Consider the following 25,660-nt stretch of genomic DNA (forward strand, 5'->3'; position numbering starts at 1 on the left):
ATAAATCTGGACCATTAAAAAAAAAACATGGTTTATTGTTTAATTTCATTTTACACACACTGACATAAGTAGAATGATTATGGATTAACAATACAAATTGTTTAGGTCATATTTTGCTACTTTGATATTTTCACTTTTGTACATATGCATACAATAAGCTGCAGCAAAAAAAATCTAAAATGATTTTGCAAATATTTTTCACACTAATAGGATTATGAATCGAAGTTGGAGGTGCATCACCCTTCTTCTTATATTACTTCTTCTTTAGTTTTTCTGTTTCTATAGATCATTAATAGATGTCCTAGTGCAATGATGAGGAGGATGATGAACAGGAAGAGGATGCCCACACAGATCCCTGAAGGCAGAGCCTTCATCAGTTCAAGGCTCTCTGCAGGTACAAGGTTGCTCAGGTTCAGCATGTATCCTAAAGCCCAGCCTACAGATGCTCCTCCTGCCTGCAAACACACAAGAGGAGGCCCACTGAAACCACAGCACACCATGGACCAAGCCTGATTCAGTCCAGCAGACACTGCTGGTAGTAAATACTTTGAACACAGACTGTCATCCCAAATTATCAACAAAGGTATTACCTTTTTCTCAAAAGAGATGGAGGGAAGGGAGTACTCATCAAAACCATATGCCTGCATTAAGAGGACCTGGACAAAATTGGAGACAGCGCATATATTCTTCAAGTACTTCTGTTGCTGTTTTGTCTTTTTGGCCATCTGTGAGAAAATATAATTGGTTAAAATTTGTATTTTGTTATTCAAATATTAAGCCTTTAGCTTGTCTAGCATCACATGTAGCATGTAAAATTTTCTTCAGTACTAAATAGGAAATTACCTAAGTTTTTGGTCCAGAATTTGGCCTATATGGTGTTTAATGAACATATTTAAGACCCCATGACCCTCCAAAATATAGGTGAACATAGAAAAGGAACAGTCGGATAGGATTAGAAAGCTGGGTGCTCAGGAGTACCTCAGATATTGTCATATTGCAGACGAGCTGAATTCCCTTTCTCATTTGACTGGGGGACGTGATGGAGATTTTGGTGAGGGTGTTGATGTAGTTGTGAGTAAAGAAGAAGGCAGAAAATGCCTGTGGAGATAAGTGAATACTGAGTAAATTTTAAAGTCACACTTTTTTATTCCATTTTTATTGTTGCTGGTGGACAGTACACTCTTCAAGCAATTTAATGTATGGTCTACTGGCATTTGTAAGTTTTACAAAAATAATTAAAATAATTAAGAAGTCCAAAGTAACATGCTTGTTCTATAAATAAAAACTAATCTGTATTTTTAGAACCTCTACGTTCTACCTTACCATGAAGCGTCCTCTAACACTGGGCTGGAAGACTCCATCAAAGGAGCATCTGGAGTAAGAGCAGTTGTCAAAGCTGAACATCTTCGTTATGTTGTCCAGGCAGTTCTGGTAATCTCCTGTGCCCACTACTGTTATAGACATCAGGGGGTTAAACTGTGCTGGTCTGTAGTCCCTAGTACATGGAGAATCAAAAACATCCTCCCCCAGCTTAATAGACTCATTGAACTGCTGAGGATAGCAGGGGTGAATCACTTGCAACTTCACACCTTGAGTCTGAAAGAGGCAAGAAAAAACAAAAAATAAGGAAATGCATCACATAACATTGCTTAGTGCTTTTTCATAAAAGACATGTCAAGATGTCTGTCAGAAAAGCACAGCTCTAAGTAATAAAAGATGAATGAATTCTGTCTAGCTGCTTGGGTCCAAGTATAGTTCCTGCTGGCTCACTGTCACACTGTTGAAATCTACTAGTTTGAATACTACTGAATTAAATACCACTTGAATAGAACTGAGCTGTGGCAAGTGTTTTTAACACCTATGCTTTTCTCAAAATTTCTGTTTAGTTACTATATGAAGAAGTTCAAAATTTGCAATAGATAACACAGCATTTATGTATGCAATCAGTATGTGCAGTATAGACTGACTTTTGGGAAATACATAATTTACAATCAAAGATTGATACCACTCTTGTCTGTACATTAAATATGAAACTACGGTAGAGCCAGCAGCTGGTTATCTTAGCTCATAAATCATGAAAATCCTAATGTTTCATAGCAAAAGTCACAGCTATTACATTTTTAGAACAGTACCATGATAAGTTGAGCCATCAGTTTCCTCAGGAACTGGTCTTGGCCATAGCAAAGGAAGCTCTGGGTGTATAGAGTGTACTTTTGTCCATAAAGTGTCAGCTCCATCATATTATCTTTGTCCTCCATCTTTTCCGAGGTCTCAAAAGTAATTTGAGTAGAAGCTCCACCTAAATCCAAAGCTCCAATCGATTCTCTGCTTGGATTCAGCCAGTGCCCAACAAATCCATACTGAGCAGCAAGAAAGGATGTAAAAACACAAGAATCTGAATTGATTTAGATATTGAAGCTTGTTGATGCAATAGAAATATTCAATCACTAAACAGAGAGGAAAATGATAACGCTTTCAGAACCCCTATCTATGGAATTTATTACCCATGCAACCCACATGTCAACAGTGAAGCTAAATGAACTGCAGTGGAATTTATATGTAGATGCCAATGATTTGCCCAGGATAAATCATAATGACATTGGTGAGCCTTTGACTTTTCATTTATTGCCACCAGCAGGAATTCACTCTTCCAGTAAAGCTGTACATCAACTACAGAGATTGGCATAAAGTTTGGACCAGTAATTCATTGTCCTCAACTGAATCCTCCCCTGATGTGTCCAATTTCCCACTTTATGTGTGCTTTGAGTTTTGTGCTAGTTTTCAGGTCAGTATAGTAGTTTAAGGTGTTTAAAAAGTTGAAAGATCCCTCTTGGAATGGAATGCACAACTCTGCTTCCATTTCTGGTGGAATGAAGATGGTCTCAGTCAGCTCTGGTCTGACTGTTGCTTCCACTGTGTCAGAGGATTTTTAGATAAAGCTGAGCCTTTCTCAAATTTCCTCTGCAATGTAGCTCAGCAGCTGGTGCAAGGCTGCAAAGCTGCCATTCTTGCATCAGCTGATCAGTGTGTGAAAACTGCTTCTCCCTATGTGCTACGCTGGTAGGTTAGGCACACTTAGCTCACACTTGATGCTGACTTTCCTAACACCTTTTCAAAGGGGTATATCTCACAGTTCAGCATGGTGTACTGTCAAACAAGAGTTCATTTATTGACGATTATGACCTATAAGCTGGTTAAGTTTGTGACATGCTGAATTCCGTTTGTACTCAGGTCCAAACACTACACATAGTGCATAGTTAACACCTATGGTATTTTTTCCTCACAAAAAGTCACCAGTGGTGTACACTGACAATTCAGGATACACCACTGCCCCAGAGGTTTAGTCAGAACTGCATCAATGTTTCAAAAATGCAAATGTTATCACCTATGCTGCCTGGATCAGCACAGACTGGCTACGGTACCTTGACTACCACTGATGTTGTTAAAGTATGTGTTATGTTTTAAGGTTTTTATGTAACTATAACATCTTCATAATCAGTCTGCTTTGATCCTACCACCATTCAAGTCCAACCCTATTTTAAGTGATTTAGGGTAGGTTGCTTCTTCTGTGACTTTTTCTAATCAAATACGGGGCCAATGGTTAAAAACTAAAAAATATGAGCTCACCTTGACAAAGTTTTCAAGTAAGTAGTTGACTGTGACCCAACCATAGGCCCCCTCTTGCTGCCCAGTCAGGATGGTTGCATTTCTGAATGTGAAAGGGTAAGACCGCAGTTTGTCTTCCACTTCCTTCAGTATTCGATCTGACTCTGTGGCATTCCTTATTCTGTTAAAGGGTGATGAGAGTTAAATAGGGAATAAAACAATATTCAGTCCTTCCAAGATGCATTTTAATGCATTAACGCATAATTGATGAGAAGAATAACTGGACTGTCTACTGACTTCAGGAGTCTCATGCCTGCAGTAGCTCCCAGATATAGTGGAGTTTGGTGGTGTCTGAATTTCGGGATATCTGTCACAGCCTGTTCCAGACAGGTTTCCAGACTTTTTGCTGCTCCACCATGATCACCTGCATAGCTGGATATCCCTTCACCTTGACAGATAGAGAAAGTAGTTCTGGTTAGAAAGAATTCAACCTGACCTCAAAAACTGGACTCTTTATCTTATGGACTCTTTATTCAATTTGCAATTCATTTTACAATTGGCAATTCAATATGCAATTTCATCCCCCACCCCACACCCATGGACTGCATTTTCATTGTATTGTCACCATGCTCTTTCAGTGTCGGAATAAAGAACCCAAATTTGCAGACTGAATAAAGAGTTCAGAAACCTTTCATACAAATGACCCATTGGTTGGTGTTTCTAAGGGAACTCTAGAAACAAACCAAAGCAAGAAGAGGAACTGTCTACAACAATACCATGAATAGTCTGATGGGGAAGTGGACCATGTATGAACTTGCACAAGTTTCAAAGATGAGTTGCCAGAACACATGCCCGGGGGGCAGTTGGGGATCCGGTGCCCGGGTCTCACCTCAATCATGGTGTTGAAGGTGGACAGGGCGCTGGCTATTCACTCTGTCCCACCGACATTTCCTGCCGGACCTGAGACTCAAACCTGCAATTTTCAGGTTACAGGTCCAACCCCCTATCCATTAGGCCATGACTGCCCCCAAACTAAGCAAAAATCCAAATCCAAAAGCCAAACTTATTTGCAAACATAAATGGTTAACACAAAATCCTGAAAAGGGCTTCAATGGGGCGTTTGGTGTCCTGTCATGCTGTTTCTATATTCAAATAAGTAATGTGTTTTGTTTGCAAAATAGAAACAAGTTTGAATAATAAAGAACAAACAATAATGAATTACTTTGAATGAATTACTTTCTGAGAAAATGTTAAATATCTTTTGCCGTCTCAGACAGTACTTCCCTGTTGCTCACCAGTCAACAACCTTAGCACAGTTCTCTGATGGGTTTACCTTTTGTCAATATCATCTTTTAGAAATCTCTACCACTCAAATATTATTTGAAATTGACAGTGCAGTATTTGTAACACTAAATTCTACCTACACTCTACTAGTGCAATGAGCTCACCTTTCACGTGACATTCACTATGCTGAGTAACAATACCAGTGCCATTTTGCTTGTCAGCAGGCCATTTGTAGATGTACATAGAGGTGTGAGATGAGCCTGCATCCAGGACGATTCCATACTAAAACAGACATGACAGTGAATGTTACAAGGATACAATCTACTCCCAGAACATGCAGAATACCTTCAGTATAACTTTAGCTATTAAAAAGTGTGCAGGTCAAAACAGAAGCTATCAGGTCATTATACTGCTTATACAAATTTTTTAGGCATGTGCTACTTAATTTGCAGTCAACTGTGGTAACGGCAGGATGTGGCTACAGACGGAGCCACAATTTTGCAGTTAGTGTAGGCTATAGGTTGATTATTGCCTTTTATGTTCAAACTGATTCTCTTTCTCTGCAACTACATTTCCAAATATTAAGCCATACAGCTTTAGTAATTTTCTTTAACAGCATGGGCTTTGTTCCTGTGTAAAATGATGTCTTTTTATCTCATTCAACAGTGTTGACTTTGTCTTCTTTGTGTGCTCTTTTTGAAATGACAAGTTCAAAACACCAAGTTCAAATATTATTCCATTTGCAAAGAGCAAAAGGCAGTAATATGTCGAAATAATATCCCTAGATCCTTTTAAAATATTTTCAAAGCACCTGCAGGATTAACAAAAGGGTGAGCCAGACTTATGTTCTCAGAACAGTTGTCCAATGAAACACACAAACCACTCCTTTCATCTCGCACTCTGTGTCTTTCTTTCTGTCTTGTCTTCTCAGTGGTGCTCTGCTGCAGTTCCTTATTTTAATCTTTGGGGCTGGCATTTATTGTATGTTAGGAAATGTGGTAAGAGTTGCATGTTTCCTTTGGAGCATTTAGCTGACACGTAAGACTAACTCAGCAAATTCAGATCAGGACATATGAAGGCTCAAAGATTTTCAAAATGTGTTAAAGTAAATAAAAAATAAAACACTAACAAAAGACCATCTCTTGCTATCCTAAAAAATCAGAATGACCTAACTTCAGCCAAAAAAAAAAAACATCTACCTTTTCTAGCCTCTATCTGACCCTAGCCTCACTTTTCTCTCCTCATACATTTTGTACCTAAAACGACTAAACAAATTCAAAAGCATATAGGTAAAATATCATTAGTAAAAGTCAAATGTCATACGGTAAAGCAACACTGTTATTGTTTGGTTGGAGATAACTGGTGTACTCATATTTACACCATACTATACATATTTACACCATTTACTATACTACTAATAAGCATATGTGGGTTTTCCAAAGTCCTTAGACGGACCAACTACTAATTAGTTTAATTACCAAGTCTCCTGGAGGCGGCGTCATCACTTTCGCTGGAAGGACCACCAACAGGATCCCGATAACTGCCATAATCAGCAGCACAACCGGAGGGATGACTTGGGAGTATCGGAGACCCATACTGGATACTGGTTCTTTTCGCTCAAGCGCTCCGGGCAGCTGTGCGTAAACGTGCATAAGGACTAGGCTAAATGCCCAGTCTGAACCACACAGAAATAAAGGGCGTGCATAAAATAGCTAAGTGCTGTGGTATCGGACTGAGCTTTTGATGTCGTATTTGCATTGTGCGATCACGCTTCTTCTCACCGTTGCATGCACGCCCACACACTCGCGCACTAACATAACGTTAACCACTACCAGCCTCATTGATGCTAACTGCTGTGGTAGGCTGTAGCAGTAGTTACAGAATCTTACAATATTGTTTCATTTCATACTGAAAACCCCCATCCAGATAGTGTTTTTGCAGAACTGAAAAAGAAGGCAGCTGCTCACAGATAGAGTACAAAGCATTACTGACAGTTTTTAGCAACATCCACTCGGAGGGCTTATCTGTAGCGTCTCATCCACGCACAAAGCAGCTTATGGGGTACCATAAAGCAGCTTATAGGGTACCACATGAGCGCAGCTCTGATAGAGTATGGCATGCTCAGGTGTTGTACCGTGAACGCGCACCAGACAGTTGCATGCATGGAGGCGTTATATAGTTCAAATCTATAAGCAGAAATTAAAGTAGTTTGGATAAAGAATAAAACACATGGCAGATCCATTCCACCTGGAAGCTGCCGAGGATTGGACAGCGTTAGGAATACAGCTACTAAGCTGCCAAAGCAAAACCCTTCATTCCACATTGAAATGAATAGAATCCTGTTGCACGAAGATGCAGGATGTGTGTGTTGTTGTGCTGATGGCGTTTCATAGTAAAGTACTGTTTACTGAAAGTAGGCTTTATAAACTTAATTCTAGGGGGTTAACGTGGATTGTTCGGATAAAGAGAGAGTACAAGTGTACAAGAGAGAGAGCGAGAGACAGTTACATGTTGTGGCATTGCATTACTACCAAAGTTGCGCAAGTGAAAAAGCCAGCACCTGTGTTGGAGCCTGCCAGGGCTGGATATGTGACTCCAGACGAAACCCTATGTGCCATGTGGTAATGCACCAGACTTATCACAGACCACATTTTGTGTGTTGTACCACAGGTCTAGAACAGAAAAAGCGGGGAATTAAATTAAAAAATGTTTACATGTTAGAAAAAATATAATTCCTAATCATATCCTATAGTAAATGAAGGGGGTAGAGATTACACAAGAACGTGTATGATTGTGCAGTCGACTTAATGGTACTGACGTTGTCATGACCCTTACTCGGGCTTCCCATCGGGGACCAGTTTCGAGCACCCTTAATTTGTGCTTCGTTCCTGTTTTCCCTGTTGTAGTTCCTGGTAACTTTATGTATAATCATCCTGATCAGTTTCACCTATGTCTGCTCTGTCTCTTTGTCGTTCTCCCTGTGTGTGTATATATGCCAGCCCCGTCTCTTTGATCCCCATCGGTTCGTCCTGTGTCCCTGTATGACTGTGACCTGTTCCTGCGTTCTTGTTTTGTGTTCCGTCTCCTGTGTCATCCTGCTCCTGCTCCTGGTCCTGGCGTCTCCTTCTCCTCGTGTCTCCCGTTCTCGTCCTTGCGCACCTCAGTTAGGTTTTTCCTGTTTGAGTTCTAATAAAGACCATTGTTCGCAGCCTTGGCTCCTGTTAAATAATTACGTACAGACATAACAGATATGCATTTACCATAGTTGATTTTATGTCAAAGCTGGCAGCAAAGCAGTATACCAGACACAGCGCTGTGTCAACATGTACCTTTATTCTAAAAGCAATACACATTTTTTTTATTCTACACAAATGATACCGTTCTCACCCCTGCACTATGGAACCCCAGTGTTCAAGATTAAAAAAAGACATTAAATTATTTTAATAAATATACACAATTTTCTACATAAACTGGTGAAGATAAACACTCCATGCCGATGGCAATTTAACCTGCACGTCCTAGTCTCCTAAAGCAAAATATATAGTTTATTTCAATATACAATGTAAAGTTACACTAATTGCATCACTCATCACATTAACACTGGGAATTGGGACCCTCATGCACCCAGCTATCCAAATGGTATGCTGTGGAAGTCAGGAGATACAGTCAAGCCCGAAATTATTCATACCCCTGGCAAATTCTGACTTAAAGTTACTTTTATTCAGCCAGCAGCTTTTTTCTTGATTAGAAATGACACAGGCCACTCCTAGAAGATAATAAGACGATGTACAAGAGGCATCATTGTGGAAAAAATTACTACTCATCTTTTATTTACATTTGAACAAAAAGTGGCATGTCCAAAATTATTCATACCCTTCTCATTAATCAATAGAAAAGCCTTTATTGGCTATTACAGCAATCAGCTTTTTGCATGTCTCCACTGGTATTTTTGCCCATTCATCTTTCGCAATGAGCTCCAACTCTTTCAGGTTGGAGGGTCTCCTTGCCATCACCCTGATTTTAGCTCCCTCCACAGATTCTCAATTGGATTTAAGTCAGGACTCTGGCTGGGCCACTGCAAAACGTTAATGTTTTTCTCTGCTAACCATTTCTTCACCACTTTTGCTGTGTGTTCTGTTGTTGTGCTGAAATGTCCTATGGTGCCCAAGGCCACGTTTCTCTGCAGACTGCCTGATGTTGAGAATTTTGATGTATTGCTCCTTTTTCATGGTGCCGTTTACTGTGATTAGGTTCCTTGGTCCACTGGCTGAAAAACACCCCCAAAACATTAGGTTCCCACCCCCATGTTTGACAGTGGGGATGGTGCTCTTAGGGTTAAAGGCTTCTCCTTTTTAATGCCAAATGAAGGGTACATCATTGTGGCCAAACAATTCAATTTTTGTTTCGCCTGACCATAAAACAGAAGACCAGAAGTCTTCTTCTTTGTCCAGATGAGCATTTGCAAAGGCCAAGCGGGCTTTTGTGTGCCTTATCTGCCTTATCCTATCCGTGGAACCCAGCAGTGTGCAGTATCCGTTAGACTGTCTGCCTTGAGATGTTGCCACCAGCAGAGCCCAGATTCATCAGGATGGCCTTGGTGGTGATCCTTGGATTCTTTTTTACCTCTCTCACTATCCTCCTGGGCAGCACAGGTGTCACTTTTGGCTTCCGACCACGTCCTCTGAGATTTTTCACAGTGCAGAACATCTTGTATTTTTTAATAATACTGTAGCCATTGGAACCTCAAAACATTTAGATATGGTCTTATAGCCCTTTCCTGACTTGTGAACAGCCACAATGCGCAGCTGCAGGTCCTCAATGAGCTCCTTTGTCTTAGCCATGACTGTCCACAAACCATCAGCAGAGAGCTTCTGTTTTTCACATGTTGATTAAAACAGCTGTTCCCAATGAATCAGGGTAATTAGGATGCTTTATTTGGAATGGTATAGAACTTTGGATTTTCCCATAGACTGTGGCAGTTTGCAAAGGGTATGAATAATTTTGGACATGCCACTTTTTGTTCAAATGTAAATAAAAGCTGAGAAATATTTTTTTCCACAATGATGCCTCTTGCACATCATCTTATTATCTTTTGGGAGAAGTGTTAGGTAAATTCTTTTAACAAATAGAGGACGAACTTCGGTAAGATTATATAGAAGTTTTACTTGCAAGGAGTAACAGTCACACAGCACCTTAGGGTCACTGGCTGCTTGCAGCCCAACACATCAGTTTTCATGGTAACACAAAAGGGAAGTGATCTGTCACAGAAAGACATCTGGGCCCTTATCAAATAGTCAAGGTTAGAGCAAACTGTTCTCACTGAGAGCAACAATTATATTTCCACAATACACAATAGGCCCTATTCAGAAGTGTTTCAGTTCTACTAAAGTAAGGTGGATCAGGTCACAGGAGGGTAAACATTTGAATTGCTCTAAACAAGAAGCCTGTGAATTTGCCAGGGGTATGAATAATTTTGGGCTTGACTGTATGTTTTGATGTTATCAAAGTGTCAGTAGTTCGACTCAAGCATGCAAGTACTTTTTGTAATGAATCGGCCTAATATGTTCATTTATTTTTGTTCGTCCCACAATAAAAGTCTCAGCAGACAGTTTTTTGCTATATTTAAAAATATAAGGAGATGAAGTTGATAACATGATCAGAATGTTTATTTTCTGGTTTGTCAACAATGGGCCCTGAAAAGCTACTCTTGTAAATATCAACAGTTAATCTGACCACACAAGTTAAACTGGAGCACAACATCCAGACAAAACACTGCATCTTGACTGGTTCTATTCACATCATTCAAACACGCTCAGATCAGTTTAACACAACAGAACAAACAAAACACAAGTTCTGGTTAAAAGGCAGATAAACATTTAAGTGGTAACACTTAGCAACCTTATAGACTGTTTCACAGCCAAAACAACTTAATTTTACCCACCTGTGTGTATTTTCCACTGTCCACTCAACAAAAATGTCTCATAAATTTGCTCAGTAATGGGAAATGCCACTGTGATGAAGGCATGCAGTACATAGAAACACAAATACTGTGTATTTCTCTATTTTAACATGAAGTTAATTTGGTATCACGTTTTCACACAGCATCTCCACACTGCTTCCAAGCAAAATGCCAGCGTCAAACTGTAACGTTAAGCCTTGTTTGTTTAAACAGTTTCAATTTTACATAAGAAAAAAACATTTAGACTGACAAGAACTTTTTTTGATCAAGGTAAGTGGTGTTTTGAGCAGTCATCGTCACAGTCACCTACAACTTCCCTGGCTTCCCAAATCACAGCCACACACACCCTAGTATAACCAATTAACCTATGCCTCAAATTAAGGGATTATGAAACAAAAAGGACACTGTGAAATAAAAGCCGACATTGGAATTATTTAAATAATTAATTATTTTATAATGTCCTATTTATTTAATTTTGAACATTTGGGGTTCCATACAGCATGAATGGGCAAACCATGTTCTTCGAGGGCCGCTACCCTGCAGACTTGCTGTCTGGGAGCTGCAGCTAAATTCATGCTGGTCTAACTTAGACTCATGGTATTTTGGACATGTGCAGCAGTAAATTCCATATACAGTACCATGTTGATAAATGCACACACAGGCATGATTGTGTGCCTTGTCTCTTGGGGAGGGTCTTATGAGCTGAAACAAGCTTGATTTACCATTGACGGACCAACAATTTCAGAGAAATCATGAAAATGCTACCAAGACTCACGAGCTGTGTCCGAAAACACATACTTCCTTACTATCCACATTATTTTTTGTTATGCCAATTTTTACATTTTTTTTCTTTGTGTGCTTTGTGTTCAAATTTCCAGTTAGTTAAATACAGATACCTATTACAGAAGAAGACGGATAAAATAATGGGAGAAGACCAAAGACTCAGTAAGGAGTTGCCTTTTCTCGCTCTCCATCTGGCCGCTCCAGGGTCATCTCATGGAATTGGTTGATGTGAGATGGAGGACAGCCACACGCAGGGAGAATGTCTTTGTTTCGCCTCTGCTGGGCAGTAAAACAGTCTCTACCTCATCTTCTCCTCAAGGAGAGAGAGAGGGTCTCGATGAGTTTGGAAATCTCTTAACGTTCTCTGAATCTGTCTGGAACTCTGTCCATTTCTGTTCTCTTCGGGGTGTTCAGTTCCCCAGGTTCAGTTCCAAGAGCTCATTCTTTCAGAGAGTTCTTCTCTTTCAGAGTTTAGGGTTCAGGGTGTGTTCTCAAGTCTTATTCATTCTCTCAGAGTTCTCTTTCAAACCTGCTTCAAATCCGGGTGTGTCTGTCTGTGTAATGTGTTTTTGTGTCTTGTCACACTGGGCAGGAAATCCATCTGGTTCGTCCTTCACTGTGCATAACATGATGTGATTGATCTAGGAAGTGCTCCATATTTGGTTCAGTCTCCTGACTGTGATGGGCAGTCTCACTAATCTCTGTGAATCAAGAGATTACCCTATTCTTTAAGTGTTGTAAGTTTTAGGAATGTTTTCTAAGATGGGAACAACAATTTCTTTTCCACCCAGCAAAGTTCAAACACATAACAAACTTAAAACACATGACTGTTATGTGTTGGGGACTGAATGGCCCAAACGCAGATCAGTCAGGTAGTCTCTTTATTATTAATAAACAACTAACACAAAGGTGAAGGGAAGAGTCCGGGGCCAGCCTCTCTGTTGAATCCGTCCTTGAAGGTTTGAGAAGAAAGGCCGTCGATGGAGCGGGATCCGTGGGACTGGCTTGTTAGGATGGCACTGGTGGAAATCCCGAACCAAGTCCCGATCCAGGATGGCCCTGTGCGGGACCCAGGAACGTTCCTCTGGACCGTAGCCCTCCCAATCCACCAGGTATTGTAGACCTCGACCACGGCGACGGGCGTCCAGCAACCGGCGGACGGAGTAGGCCGGGGCATCGTCAACGATGCGAGGTGGTGGAGGGGGCTTGGCGGATGGGTTCAGTGATGACCTGACCACCGGCTTAATCTGGGAGACATGGAAGACCGGGTGGATTTTCATAGGTGAAGGTAAGGTGAGCCGCACAGCCACTGGATTAACTATGCGACTGACGGGAAACAGTCCGACGAAACAAGGCGACAGCTTCTTGGACTCGGCCCTTAAAGAAATATACTTTGTCGACAACCACACCATTTGACCCACCTTATATGTGGGAGCCGGCGTCCGGCGGCGATCCGCTAGGCGCTTGTTTTGGAGCGAGGTGCAAGTGAAGGACGCTTTGACCCGGTTCCAAGTCCGATGGTACCGGCTCAAATGAAGCTGGACCGAAGGTACCACCACCTCCTGTTCTTGGGCCGGAAACAGCGGCGGCAGGTAATCCCTTTGAATGGCGTCAAACCTGTCGCCGCGCTGATCTGGGAATTATGGGCGTATTCGGCCCAAGGGAGCTGTGAGCTCCAAGATGTTGGGTTCACTGCAGTAAGACACCTCAGTATAGCCCCCAAATCTTGGTTAGTCCATTCGCATTGGCCATTGGACTGTGGATGGAACCCGGAGGACAGACTCACTGTTGCACCTAGCTCCTTGCAGAAGGCTCGCCAGACTCGCGATGTGAACTGGGGGCCGCGGTCGGACACCACATCCTGAGGGATCCCGTGAAGCCGGAAGACGTGTTCCATCATCAGCCGGGCTGTTTCCATGGCTGTGGGAAGGCCCGCTAGTGCCACAAAGTGAGCCGCCTTGGAGAAGCGGTCGACAATGGTAAGTACGACAGACTTTCCATCAGAAGGGGGAAGTCCTGTTATAAAATCCAGTGCTATATGTGACCAGGGTCTCGAAGGGATGGGCAATGGTTGAAGTAGGCCGGCGAACTTTGCCCGGGCACACACGGAACATGCAGAGACGAAACCCCGGACGTCCGCATCCATGGCCGGCCACCAGAACCGTTGTCGTACCAAGTTCTGGGTCCGGGTCATGCCGGGATGGCAGGCAAACTTGGACGAATGAGCCCACTGCAGCACCAGCGGACGCAGAAAAGAAGGGACAAAAAGGGTGTTAGCAGGTCGTCCCCCCCCGGGTCCGGTTCCTGGCCCTGGGCTGCCCGAACCCGGTCTTCGATCTCCCATGTCACTGCTGCTAATACCCGACAGGGTGGAAGAATGGGCTCAGGAGGAGTGTCCTGCGTTGACTGGGATACCAGGCGAGAAAGAGCGTCTGGCTTAGTGTTCCTGGAACCTGGGCGGTAAGTCACAGTGAAATCAAAACGGCTGAAAAATAGGGCCCACCGGGCCTGACGGGAATTCAGTCTTTTAGCCGTCTTGATATATTCTAAATTCTTGTGATCAGTCCACACAATGAATGGTTGTGCCGCCCCTTCCAGCCAGTGACGCCACTCCTCCAAGGCCAGTTTAATGGCAAGCAGTTCTCGATTCCCGATGTCATAATTTCTTTCTGCCGCTGATAGACGTCGGGAGAAGAAGGCACATGGGTGGAGCTTTAGATCCCCCTCCGCCCGCTGCGAAAGCACAGCCCCTACTCCAGTAAGGGATGCGTGAACCTCGACAATAAACTGCCATTGGGGATCAGGTTGAACAAGGATGGGGGCTGAGGTGAATTGTTGTTTGAGTCTCGTAAAGGCCTGTTCCGCAGCGGGGTCCCAGGGAAAGGGAAGTTTGGTAGAGGTGAGCCATGTCAGTGGTTGGGCTATGATGCTGTAATTCAGAATAAAACGCCTATAAAAATTAGCAAAGCCAAGGAACTGTTGCAGCTCTCTTCTAGTAGTGGGTTGTGGCCATTTTAACACGGCCCGCACCTTCTCTGGGTCAGACTGAATTTGGCCTGCTTTAATGACGAATCCAACTGCATTGGTTCCTCTCGATCACCGGCCGTAGGGGAGGCCGAAACAGCTGGGCTCCTCTCTGGAGGCCTAGGGCCGGTGCTCCGGGCCCCGTAGGGAGCGGCCTCCCCCGCTCTTTCTCTCCTTCGATCTCGAAGGCGATTGTCCAGTTTAATGGAGAAAGAGACAAGAGCAGGTAGAGAGGGTTCCTCCTCTCTACCAGCCAATAGATCCTTTAATTGGGGGTTGAGTCCCTTAATAAAAAGTCCCCTTAACTCCTTATCCCCCCAGGCTGCTTCAGCCGCCAGGATTTGGAACTGCACGGAATACTCCCGGACGCTCCTATTTCCCTGGCGGAGAGCCAGGAGACGGTTCACTGCCACCCCCGAGTGGTCTGGAAAATCAAAACGTCCTTAAACAGGGTTGTAAATTCCATAAACGTAAACTCCTCTAATGGCTTTGAGGAAAAAATGGCTTGTGCCCAGGCCAAAGCCTCGTCTCTTAATAGTCCAAACAAAAAAATGAACTTATTCTCGTCTGAGGCATATGCCAAAGCTCGAGACTTGAACACGTTTGAGCACATTAATAAAAAACTACGGCACTTATCTGGCTCTCCGCGGTAGGGAAGGTCCGGCTGACTGAGAGCGCCCTCCGTCTTGTAATCCGCTGGGTCCATCTTTTGTGGCCAGATTGTTCTGTTATGTGTTGGGGACTGAATGGCCCAAACGCAGATCAGAGTCAGGTAGTCTCTTTATTATTAATAAACAACTAACACAAAGGTGAAGGGAAGAGTCCGGGGCCAGCCTCGCTGTTGAATCCGTCCTTGAAGCTTCAAGAAGAAAGGCCATCAACGGAGCGGGATCCGTGGGACGGCTCGGGTTCCCAGAAGCGACGGACCAACACAGGCTTGGGATTTGCAGGTGAAGTAGGAGCGGGGTCGGAAGAGGACCAGGCATGCACCACCTGTGAAGAGGAGATGTTCTGTTAAGCTGTTGCTTCTCTGTTTATTTGGAGCTAGGGACTAGACACTACCAGGTAAGTAGACTAGACGATCTGGCAATTGGCTGAGAGAAGCCGGGAGCCTTATGGGGCGGTTGAAACCTGGAACGCCCCCTTACTCCTGCTGCACCTGCGAACAATTGACAGACGGACAGACACGGAAGGAGAGGGAATGAAAACACACGAGGAGGAAAAACGAGACCGGAGGAGGGCACAGCGTCCCTCCTGACAGGCGGCTGGTACTGCCGCCTCATGACAATGACAAACTCAACAACATAAATGAAAATCAATAAAACTTAATAGTTATATAGATTAACTACAAGCATGAATAACAGATCAACAATAGCACCACTGCTATATCACACTGTAGTCTGACAGCAATGCTCTGTAGATCTGGTCACACATGTTACATATTTAGCAATCAGAGCACAAATGTAAGAACAGGATATAAAGACCAGTTCATAAGTCATTGTATAGGTTTCAGGTCTTGCCTGAAAAGGGAGTAGTCTTAAGGTATTTATGGAAGGAGGTGAGCAGGGGGAGTATGTTCGTTAAGAGGGATTCTCTTTGTGAGGGCCTGTACCATCCCCGGTTGTTTACCTTAGTGGGTCACAATGAGTTTCAAAGTCATAAATTGTCAGAGGGATATCACTCCTGCCTCAATCAGGAATGTGACCATATTCTGCTGCTTTAGGTCCGTTACATCCCATACAATGAGGCATTTTGTTCTAAGATTGTAGACTACAAACATTTTATTTTAAGGATATGTTCCCTTTTGTGGGTGATAAGTACAATGAATGTTGGCTGTTGCTTTGTGAATGCTAATTCCAATTATGTAAGTGATTTCTTTCTCAAAAATAAGCAATGTTTTTTTTTTGTTAAACATTAGTTACAATGGACAATCATATACAATGTAGTATATATAATTTTAAAAAAACCTAAGTCTAACAACATAGTGCACTTGTTCTCAGTCTGGTAACATATTGCTATAAATATTATACAGGAGGTACAAAGACTATGGTTTTGGAATGTTGAGTGATATTTTTATATAGTTGGTGTGATCAACAATCCTTGGCTGTGTAGTTGTATAAAATGAAGTGTGATTTACTTTGGAATATTTTTGAAATTTTGCTTTTAATTTATTACTAAATGAAGATATTCACAAACTGAAAATAGGCAGTAAATAACAGTTTAATTTCATTTATATTTTTTGAGGTTTTCCCCTCCACAAAATGGAAAGAACAGACATATGGACATTTTGGTGGGTGTTTCAAACTCACCGCCTTTAGCCAGCAACAGAGTTCATCTTAGTTGGACGGAGGTGGATATAAGTTGAAAAGTGGACCACAGCACTCAGAGCTTTTCTTTTTATGTTTGAAACATAAAAAACATAAATGTTTATCTATCTATCTATGTCGCTGTGAAAGCGACATAGATAGATAGAAAGATAGATAAACAGATAACCAGATAGATGTACATTATTAATCCCAGACTGAGAAATTTCCGTATTGCAAAGGCAAAGGCAAAGGCAAATTTATTTGTATAGCACCTTTCAATACACTACGCAATTCAAAGTGCTTTACAAGACATATAATTACATTAAAAGCATTGAGCATTTAACATAAAATAAATTTAAATCAAGTAAAGTAAATTAAAATAAAACATAAAAGCACATTAAGAAAACAAGGATGAACAATTATTCGAAGGCAGCAGTAAACAAAAGAGTTTTCAGTCCTGATTTGAATGAGCTGACAGTTTGAGCAGACCTCAGGTGTTCAGGAAGTTTGTTCCACAAGTGAGGAGCATAGTGACTGAATGCTGCTTCACTTTGTTTGGTTCTGGTTCTGGGAACACACAGTAGACCTGTTCCAGATGACCTGAGGGGTCTGGAAACCTCATAGGGAACCAATATATCTTGGATATATTTTGGTCCACAACCATTTAGTGCTTTATAAACTAGCAATAAGATTTTAAAATCTATCCTTTGACTAACGGGAAGCCAGTGTAGTGATCTGAGAACTGGTGTGATATGGTCCAGTTTCTTGGTGTTTGTAAGGACTCTGGCAGCAGCATTCTGGATTAGCTGTAGCTGCCTGATTGACTTTTTGCTAAGACCTGTGAACAAGCCATTACAATAATCTAACCTACTGAAAATAAATGCGTGAACAAGTTTTTCTGCATCTTGTTTAGACAGAAAACCTTTTATTCTAGCAATGTTTTTCAGGTGGTAATAGGAAGATTTAGTGATGGATTTTATGTGGTTGTTAAAATTCAGGTCTGAGTCAATGATTACACCAAGGTTTCTGGCTTGATTTGTAGCTTTCAATGACATGGAGTCAAGGTGAACAATGACCTTTGACCTTTCATTTTTGGGGCCAAAAACAATCACTTCTGTCTTGTCTGTATTGAGCTGGAGAAAATTCTGGCGCATCCATTCTTTGACTTGATTAATACACTCACATAATGAAATTAGAGGACTATAATCATGAGATGATACTGATATATAAACTTGGGTGTCATCTGTATAGGTATGGTAGTCAATGTTCCATAATCTGAGCAAGGGGCAGCATGTAGATATTGAATAAGAGAGGACCAAGAATAGACCCTTGAGGAACCCCACATTTCATTTTTGTTTGCTCAGACTCGTAATTACCAAGTGAGACAAAATAGTCTCTATCTTGTAAGTAAGATTTTAACCAATTTAACACTGAGCCAGTAACCCCCACCCACGTTTCTAGTCTATCAAGCAGCACATCATGATCAACTGCGTCAAATACAGCACTGAGATCCAGTAGTACTAAAACAGAGGTTTTGGATTCATCATTATTCAAATGTAAATCATTTAAAATTTTAATAAGTACAGTCTCAGTGCTGTGGTGTGCGCGAAATCCAGACTGAAGTGCATTAAAAAGATTGTTTTGCACCATAAAACTGTAAATTTGTTGAAAAACTACTTTTTCAATTATTTTTCCCAAAAATGGAAGATTTGATATTGGCCTGTAGTTACTTACTGCTGAAGCATCTAGATTAGGCTTTTTAAGAAGAGGTTTTATAACAGCAGTTTTTAAGGCCTGGGGAAACTGCCCTGACTGAAGAGAACTATTGACAATCTGCAATACATCTGAAGCTAAGCTGTTAAAAACATTTTTAAAAAAATTTGTTGGTAAAATATCAAGGCAGCATGATGTAGATTTTAATTGTAGAAGCGTTTCTGCCAGAGCCCTGTGATCAAGGAGATCAAAATGTTCTAGATTCACTGGAGAACAAGGAGGCACAGGTGATATTGTCATGTTCCTTGGACTGCAGCTAGAGATAGTTTGTCTTATCTTTGATATTTTGTCTGTGATGCCCCGGGAAGATGGTGAACTAGGTAGGGTTTGCGGGGTTGTGGGAAGTGAATCCTCACAGGCAGTGTCTACTAGTGGAGGGGGTGTGGCCTCCTCATCTTTGCTCTGACTTCTCTCCATGTTAGAGCATTCGGGGGGAGTGTTGGCTTTGGATGTTCTGATGTTTCTTCATTTTGTTTAGATTCCCGTATCTTGTCCTTGGCAGATTCCCGCCGTATCTTGTCCTTGGCAGAGGGAAGATTGTGGCGCAGGAAGAAAAATAGGTTGGAGGTGAAAGCTTTTACTCCTGATTTATTTAGAGACAATCCGTCTCCCTTAAAAAGATGCCTGCGATCCCAGAAATGGTTAAAATTATCAATAAAATGTACTGAGTGGACATCACATGCAGTTGAAAGCCATGTGTTCAGTGCTAGTAACCTGCTGAATTTCTCAGCAGCAATGTACATGCATTCAGTACACTATACAAACATACGTACTCAGTATGTAGAAAAGTAAAAACTATATAAAAATATACATAAGAGATACATAAGAAATAGAAATACAGTGAGCAAGGGCTAGTGTGCAAAATAATGGTATGATGTAGTGTCCATTGTATCATCTGTCACACAGAGGCAAGGTGTTGTAGAGGTTAATGGCATGCTACAGGAAAGATTTCCTGTAGTGGTCCTTGAGACAACGAAGCCGTATAAGTCTTCTGAAGAAGCAGCTCTGCTGTCTGTCCAGTGTGTGGTGGAGAGGGTGGTCCGGGTTATCCATGATTGATAACAGTCTGTTCAGAGTCCTCTGCGGCCCCCTTCCTCAAAAGTGTTTAGTCTGGAGCTAATAATAGAGCTAACTTTCTTAATCAGTTTATTCAGTCTGTTAGTATCACTGGCTGCGATGCTGCTCCCACAGCAGATCACAAAGGAGAATAGGGTGCTGGCTACCACAGACAGGTAGAAGCATCTAGCTGTTGAAGGACCTCAGTTTCCTTAGGAAGTAGACTCTACTACAGCACTTCTTGTACACAGCTGTGCTGTTGGTCCTCCAGCTCAGTCTGTTGACAATGATCACACCCAAGTACTTACACTCCTCCACCACATCCACATCCCTGCCTTGGATGCTCAGGGGGCGCAAAGTTAATGCCTTTCTCCGGAAATCAACCACCATCTCTTTGGTCTTGTTCACATTAAGCAGCAAGTGATTCCTTCCAGCCAATTCCACAAATCTGTCCAGCAGCCCTCTGTGCTTCCCCTGCCATCCACCAAGTGACAACTGCGTTGTCATCAGAAAACCTCTGCAAGTGACATGACCCTGAGTTACACTGGAAGTCTGTGGTGTATAATGTAAACAGGAAGTGAGAAAGCACAATGCCCTGTGGGGTTCCCATTCCACTCACCACCACATCAGACAGGACACAGCCCAGACGTACGACTTGCAGCCTGCCTGTCACGGAGAGAATGATCCAGGAGACAGTTGACCCACCCACACCCATCCACCCCAGATTTTCACCCAGTAACAGAGGCTGGTTGGTGTTGAAGGCACTGGTGAAATCAAAGAAAGTGATTCTCACAATGCTTCCACCACCACCCAGGTGTGGATGAGCTCGCTGCAGCAGATAAATGACAGTGTCGTCCACTCCCAGGCATGGGTGGTAGACAAACTGTAGGGGGTCAAGATACGCTCTCACCTGCAGCCTCAGGTGGGCCAACAACAGCCTCTCCAGCACCTTCATCACTTGGGATGTGAGGGCAGTCGGATGGTAGTTGCTGAGGACAGATGGAGTCGGCTTCTTGGGCACAGGAACCAGGCAGGAGGTCTTCCAAACAAGTGCCACCCTCTCCAGGCTGTTGCCCTGGTTGAAGAGAAGCTGGGGCATGGCAGACAGCTGGCGAGCATAGGTCCTCAAGATCCTGGGAATGATTCCGCCTGGGCCTGCCACCTTGCATTGGTTGATCCTCTCCAGCTATCTCCTTACCTGACTGCTCGTTACAGTCAAGCTGGGAGGAGGGGCAGGGGGAGCTGTGTTGATTGGAGTGGGGGGGTGTGGTTGAGTGGGCTCACTGCAGGGAGAGGGTGTCTCCCCAGATCATTCCACATCTCGTGATGTACTCTCCCATGTGGCACCCTCTCCCGGATGCCACATGCACCACAGGTATCTATAACTGTTTCTCTTGGGATGGGAACAATGGGAGTTGGTAAAATAGGGACACTTAAAAAGGTGATTTTACAGTAGCAGATTATAATAAGGAGTCATGAACATACTCAACCCATGTTAAATCTGTGCTCCAGTTTTCCAGATTTTTCTCGCAGATGCATCTGTCTGACACCACATCCTATGGAATTCTATAGAGGCAGAAGACATGCTGGACCAATAATTTGGCTGTCTCAGTGGATGATGGAGCCTTAGGTAATGGAATCAGGTGTGCTCCTTTGGAGAAATGATCAACAATGGTGAGTATAGTGTTATGGCCATTTGAAGGTGGTAATCCAGTGACAAAATCTAGGGCTATATGGGACCAGGGTCTATGGGCAACTGGGAGTGGCTGTAATGAACCTGCAGGAGGCTGGTGAGATGATTTATTTCGGGCGCAAACCTGACATGACCTAACATATTCCTTGAAATGTAGATGTAGATATGGAGGGCCACAAAAACTGTTGCTTGAGTAGGAAAATGGTGCAGTTGATTCCAGGATGACAGGTAAATCTGCTGTCCTGAATTTAATTACAGCAGAACAAGCATCAGTGGGGACTTACCTCTTGTTAGGGGGGCCTCCTCCCAGGTTTGGTTCTTGTTGAGGTGCTTCATGAAGGATCTTCTCCATTTCCAAGGTAAGTGCTCCCAGGATGCGGGTCTCTGGAATGATGTTGGTTGTCTGATCATTTGGTTCTTCACAGGAATGAATACAGGACAATATGTAAAGTTTAGTGTTCTTAGAACCTGGTTGGTAGGAAAGCACAAAGTTAAATCAGGAAAAAAAAGAGACCATCTAGCTTGCTGGGAAACTAGTCTCTTTGGTGTTTTAATATACTCAAGGTTCTTGTGGTCAGTATAAACTATGAATTGTTGGTCACAACCCCTCTAACCAGTGTCGACAGTCCTCCAGCGCCATTTTAACTGCCAGGAAGTCTCGATTCCCAGTGTTGTAGTTACTTTCCGCTTTGGACAGTTTACAGGAGAAAAAGGGGCAAGGATGTAGTTTGTTTCAGGGGAACGTTGTGAGAGTATATCTCTGATGCCTGTGTCAGGTGCTGGGGTGAACCGTTCCTTTAATTTTTGGAAAGCTTCTTCTGCTTCTGAAGTCCAGGAGAACCTGATTTTAGTGGATGTGAGTTTGGTTAATGGGGCAGAAATGCGTGAGTATTTCTTAATGAATTTTCTATAGAAATTTGCAAATCCTAAGTATCTTTGTAACGGCTCTGGAGTAAGCCACACAGCAACTGCTTGCAAGTTTACCGGGTCCATGTGAAGTTGGCCCTGGTTAGTAATATGGTCTAGGAAAGAAAGTGTGGAAACATGAAACTCACATTTTTTAGCTTTGAACAATAACTTGTTCTCCAGGAGTCATTGGAGGACTTGCTGAACGTGGACCACATGATCAGTCAGATTGGACGAGAACACCAAGATGTCGTCTAGATACACAAAAATGAACATCATTAATGGGTGCTTGGAAAACTGAGGGAGCATTGGTTATGCCCAAATGGCATAACTAAATGTTCAAAATGTCCAAGATGGCTGTTAAATGTAGTTTTCCACACATCTCTCTGGCGAATGTGGACTAGATGGTAGGCGTTCCATCCATCCATCCATCCATTTTCTATACCCGCATATTCCTTAACCAGGATCACAGGGATCTGCTGGAGCCTATCCCAGCTCTCTTTGGGTGAAAGGTAGGGGACACCCTGGACAGGTCACCAGTCCATCACAGGGCCACATAGAGACAAACAACCTCACACACTCACACTCACTCCTATGGGCAATTTAGAGTCACCAATCAACCTGACATACATGTTTTTGGACTGTGGGAGGAAACCAGAGTACCTGGAGAAAACCCACACAAGCACAGGGAGAACATCATTCTTGCTGTGAGGCAACAGTGCTAACCACTCAGCCACCATGCTGCCCACAGTCTTACATATTACAAAAAAAACATTACAAAACTCGCCCGCCACAGTCAAGTGCGGGATTGTCTACTTCGCCATCACGAAGGATTGCTTCAGGACAAATTCTACGGAGAGATCTTACGGAGGACGTTTTGTTCCGGCCCAAGTTTTGTTGGTCGGTCCAGTACGACGCATTCCCGCTGGTAATCCATGTGACAGTTTTCATCGGACGTAGTTTGAAGGTCAATGACTCTCTGCTCTGCTTCCTGATTAACTGTCAGGAGATTAAGAAGTGAGACTGCTCTGTGTGTTTTGCCCTCCATCGCCTGGTTTGAGTTTTGTTTGGAGGTGTTTTGTTTTAAGTCCAAGTGACTAGTATTGGTTTGGTATTCTGCCGTTGCTCTAGATTCCTGACCAGAATACCCCACCCGTGAGATATTGCTCTGCGGACCGAAGCCTGGTTTCTTCCTTCCATCAGCCTAGACTCCCCATGAGATTACCTGGTGTGGGCCTAGGTGCAAGTCTTCCTCCAATCAACTCTGCTCCGGATTTCCCTCTCCATTCTCCATGGTCATCATCAAGTCTATCGTCTCCTTATTTGTTTCTTATTAATAAACTCTCCTCAAGTATCTAAAGTTTGTGTGGCATTTTTGGTCCTCTGGTTTCCGGACCTGACAAATTCTTCTGAATAGAAAGTTGCTGAGCTGAGTCCTTTGGGTCTTGTGTGACTTTTGTAACAGGTCAGATGGCGGGTCAACTTTGTAATGCCCCCTCAGGATTGTCTTCAAGATTGGAAGCGTGAGGTCCCATTTTATTTCTAGCGTATCTCTCAAATGGAGGCCTGGGCTAACAGCACAGGTCACAGCTTCAATGATTTCTGTCTCTGAATGACCTTTTCTCAGTCCAGACTCAATCTGGTTCATGAGGCTTGTGTAGGACACTTTCTCTCAATGTCCTGCTTCACCAATTTGTCCAGAGATCTGAAACTCTCCTTATAAAATGGTCTCTGGTCTCCTCCCTCAGCCGTTGTTCCATTGCGACAATATCCCCCTCAAGTTTCTGAGGGGTTGAGCTTGTTCCATCTACAGTCTTGAATACTTCTCTTTCAACATGTCTAACTCATTTGGCTCATCTGGTGTAATGTTTGATGCAGCTTTGGTTGAGTATATCAGTGACAAGAGATCCTCCAGACACTGAAGAAACACTTCTTTATCCTCTTTTTTCAATATCATCCAGTGTTTTTTCCCAAGCCTGATGAGAGCACGCCATGTTCAAACCATCAAACAGGCTCATCACATTTTAAGTGTCTGGAAAGAAGTCAGTCATGTGAAGTTCAGCTTCAGTAATGCTAGGCTGATCTGATCACGCAGGTCATTTATGCTTGCCTTTTTCCACTGCTCACTTGTCTAGATTTGTCTCTGGAGCTCTTTTTTTAACTTGTAGCTCCTGGCTGGCTCGCCAAAATATGTAACACTTCCCAGTGTGCAATAATGAATTCATAGAGGGCGGGTGCACATTTAAGGTGGACTTTTTACATGAATTAATCATTTCACTTTGGATTAACACTCATTTACTCTCGCTCTCGAACTCCCTCGATATATTAAACATCACATTTTAAAATACAAATATTATCCTGTCCCTCCACAGAAAATTATTACAACAATATCACTGCTACATTCTCAATAAACAACATTCATGTTATCACATGAACTCATGTTTACACGTGGAAACTTATGAATCAATGTATAACAGGGTTAATACTACAGATACTTGCTTCACCTGTTATCCAAGCTTCTTCCTCTTTCTTTTCCTTTCGGCTGCTGCCTTCAGGGGTCACCACAGTGAATCATCTGCCTCCATTTAACCCTATCCTCTGTATCCTCCTCACCCACACCAACTATCCTCATGTCCTCCTTCACTACATCCAAGAACATCCTCTTTGGTCTTAGGGAAATATACACACAAACATTATAAACATTAATACACTTAGTCTCACATATTTTCCACCAGCATACCTGAAAAATATGAATTAATTATTTCAGTGGTGGCACTCTCGATTAACACTCCTTTACTCTCGCTCTTGAACTCTCTCGAAACTTGGCGAGAGCATAATTTACCACGCCACTTCACCACCACCTGCTGGCGTAATCTGAGGCTGCGATTTTCTCTAAGCCTGCAATGTCTATTTAAGATTAGAAACCGTATGTAAATTAGCTTACTCCTTTTTTCTGATTACATTTCCGGAATGCAATGCTTTTACCCATTGTGTTACAATTGCTGATTGCTGATTTTGCTCAAATTGCAATAGAGTCTGTTCAGCATCATCACTTTGGTTACGGTGATCGAAAAGTTTCTTTAAAACGCTTTCATATTGGATACCTTGAAGAGGATGTCAGGATGTGTAGGCCTCAGCCCATCTGAGAGAATCATTTCTTATGAGTTGAATAAGATGTTAAAAAAATGTTAATAAATCCACCCACTGTTTCAATCACACCCTTGATCTTGTTCTGACCTATGGCATCGAAATTGAACATTTAATAGTTTT

General features: G+C 42.6%; 1 protein-coding gene across 1 annotated transcript; it reads right to left on the reverse strand.

Annotated features, from left to right (window-relative positions):
- Positions 1–14: 14 nt before the first annotated feature.
- On the reverse strand, positions 15–6,681 carry LOC113139540 (ectonucleoside triphosphate diphosphohydrolase 2-like). Its single transcript, XM_026322852.2, has 9 exons — positions 6,369–6,681; positions 5,055–5,172; positions 3,904–4,054; positions 3,628–3,787; positions 2,133–2,360; positions 1,324–1,596; positions 979–1,098; positions 591–725; positions 15–455 (listed from the first exon to the last, which is right to left on the reverse strand). Exons 1-9 carry the CDS (start codon positions 6,540–6,542, stop codon positions 249–251), a joined length of 1,566 nt encoding a protein of 521 aa, XP_026178637.1. The 5' UTR covers positions 6,543–6,681; the 3' UTR covers positions 15–248.
- Between the last annotated feature and the right edge of the window lie 18,979 nt (positions 6,682–25,660).

This window comes from Mastacembelus armatus, chromosome 9 (assembly GCF_900324485.2).
Source record: "Mastacembelus armatus chromosome 9, fMasArm1.2, whole genome shotgun sequence".
Classification (NCBI taxonomy): Eukaryota; Metazoa; Chordata; class Actinopteri; order Synbranchiformes; family Mastacembelidae; genus Mastacembelus; species Mastacembelus armatus.

Coding starts and splice junctions, on each gene's coding strand:
- LOC113139540 (XM_026322852.2), bottom strand. CDS start 6,542: ATGCACGTTTACGCACAGCTGCCCGGAGCGCTTGAGCGAAAAGAACCA. Junction 4,055..5,054: donor TAGTGAATGTCACGTGAAAG/GTGAGCTCATTG, acceptor CTATCTGTCAAG/GTGAAGGGATATCCAGCTAT. Junction 726..978: donor GCAATATGACAATATCTGAG/GTACTCCTGAGC, acceptor ATTTTCTCACAG/ATGGCCAAAAAGACAAAACA.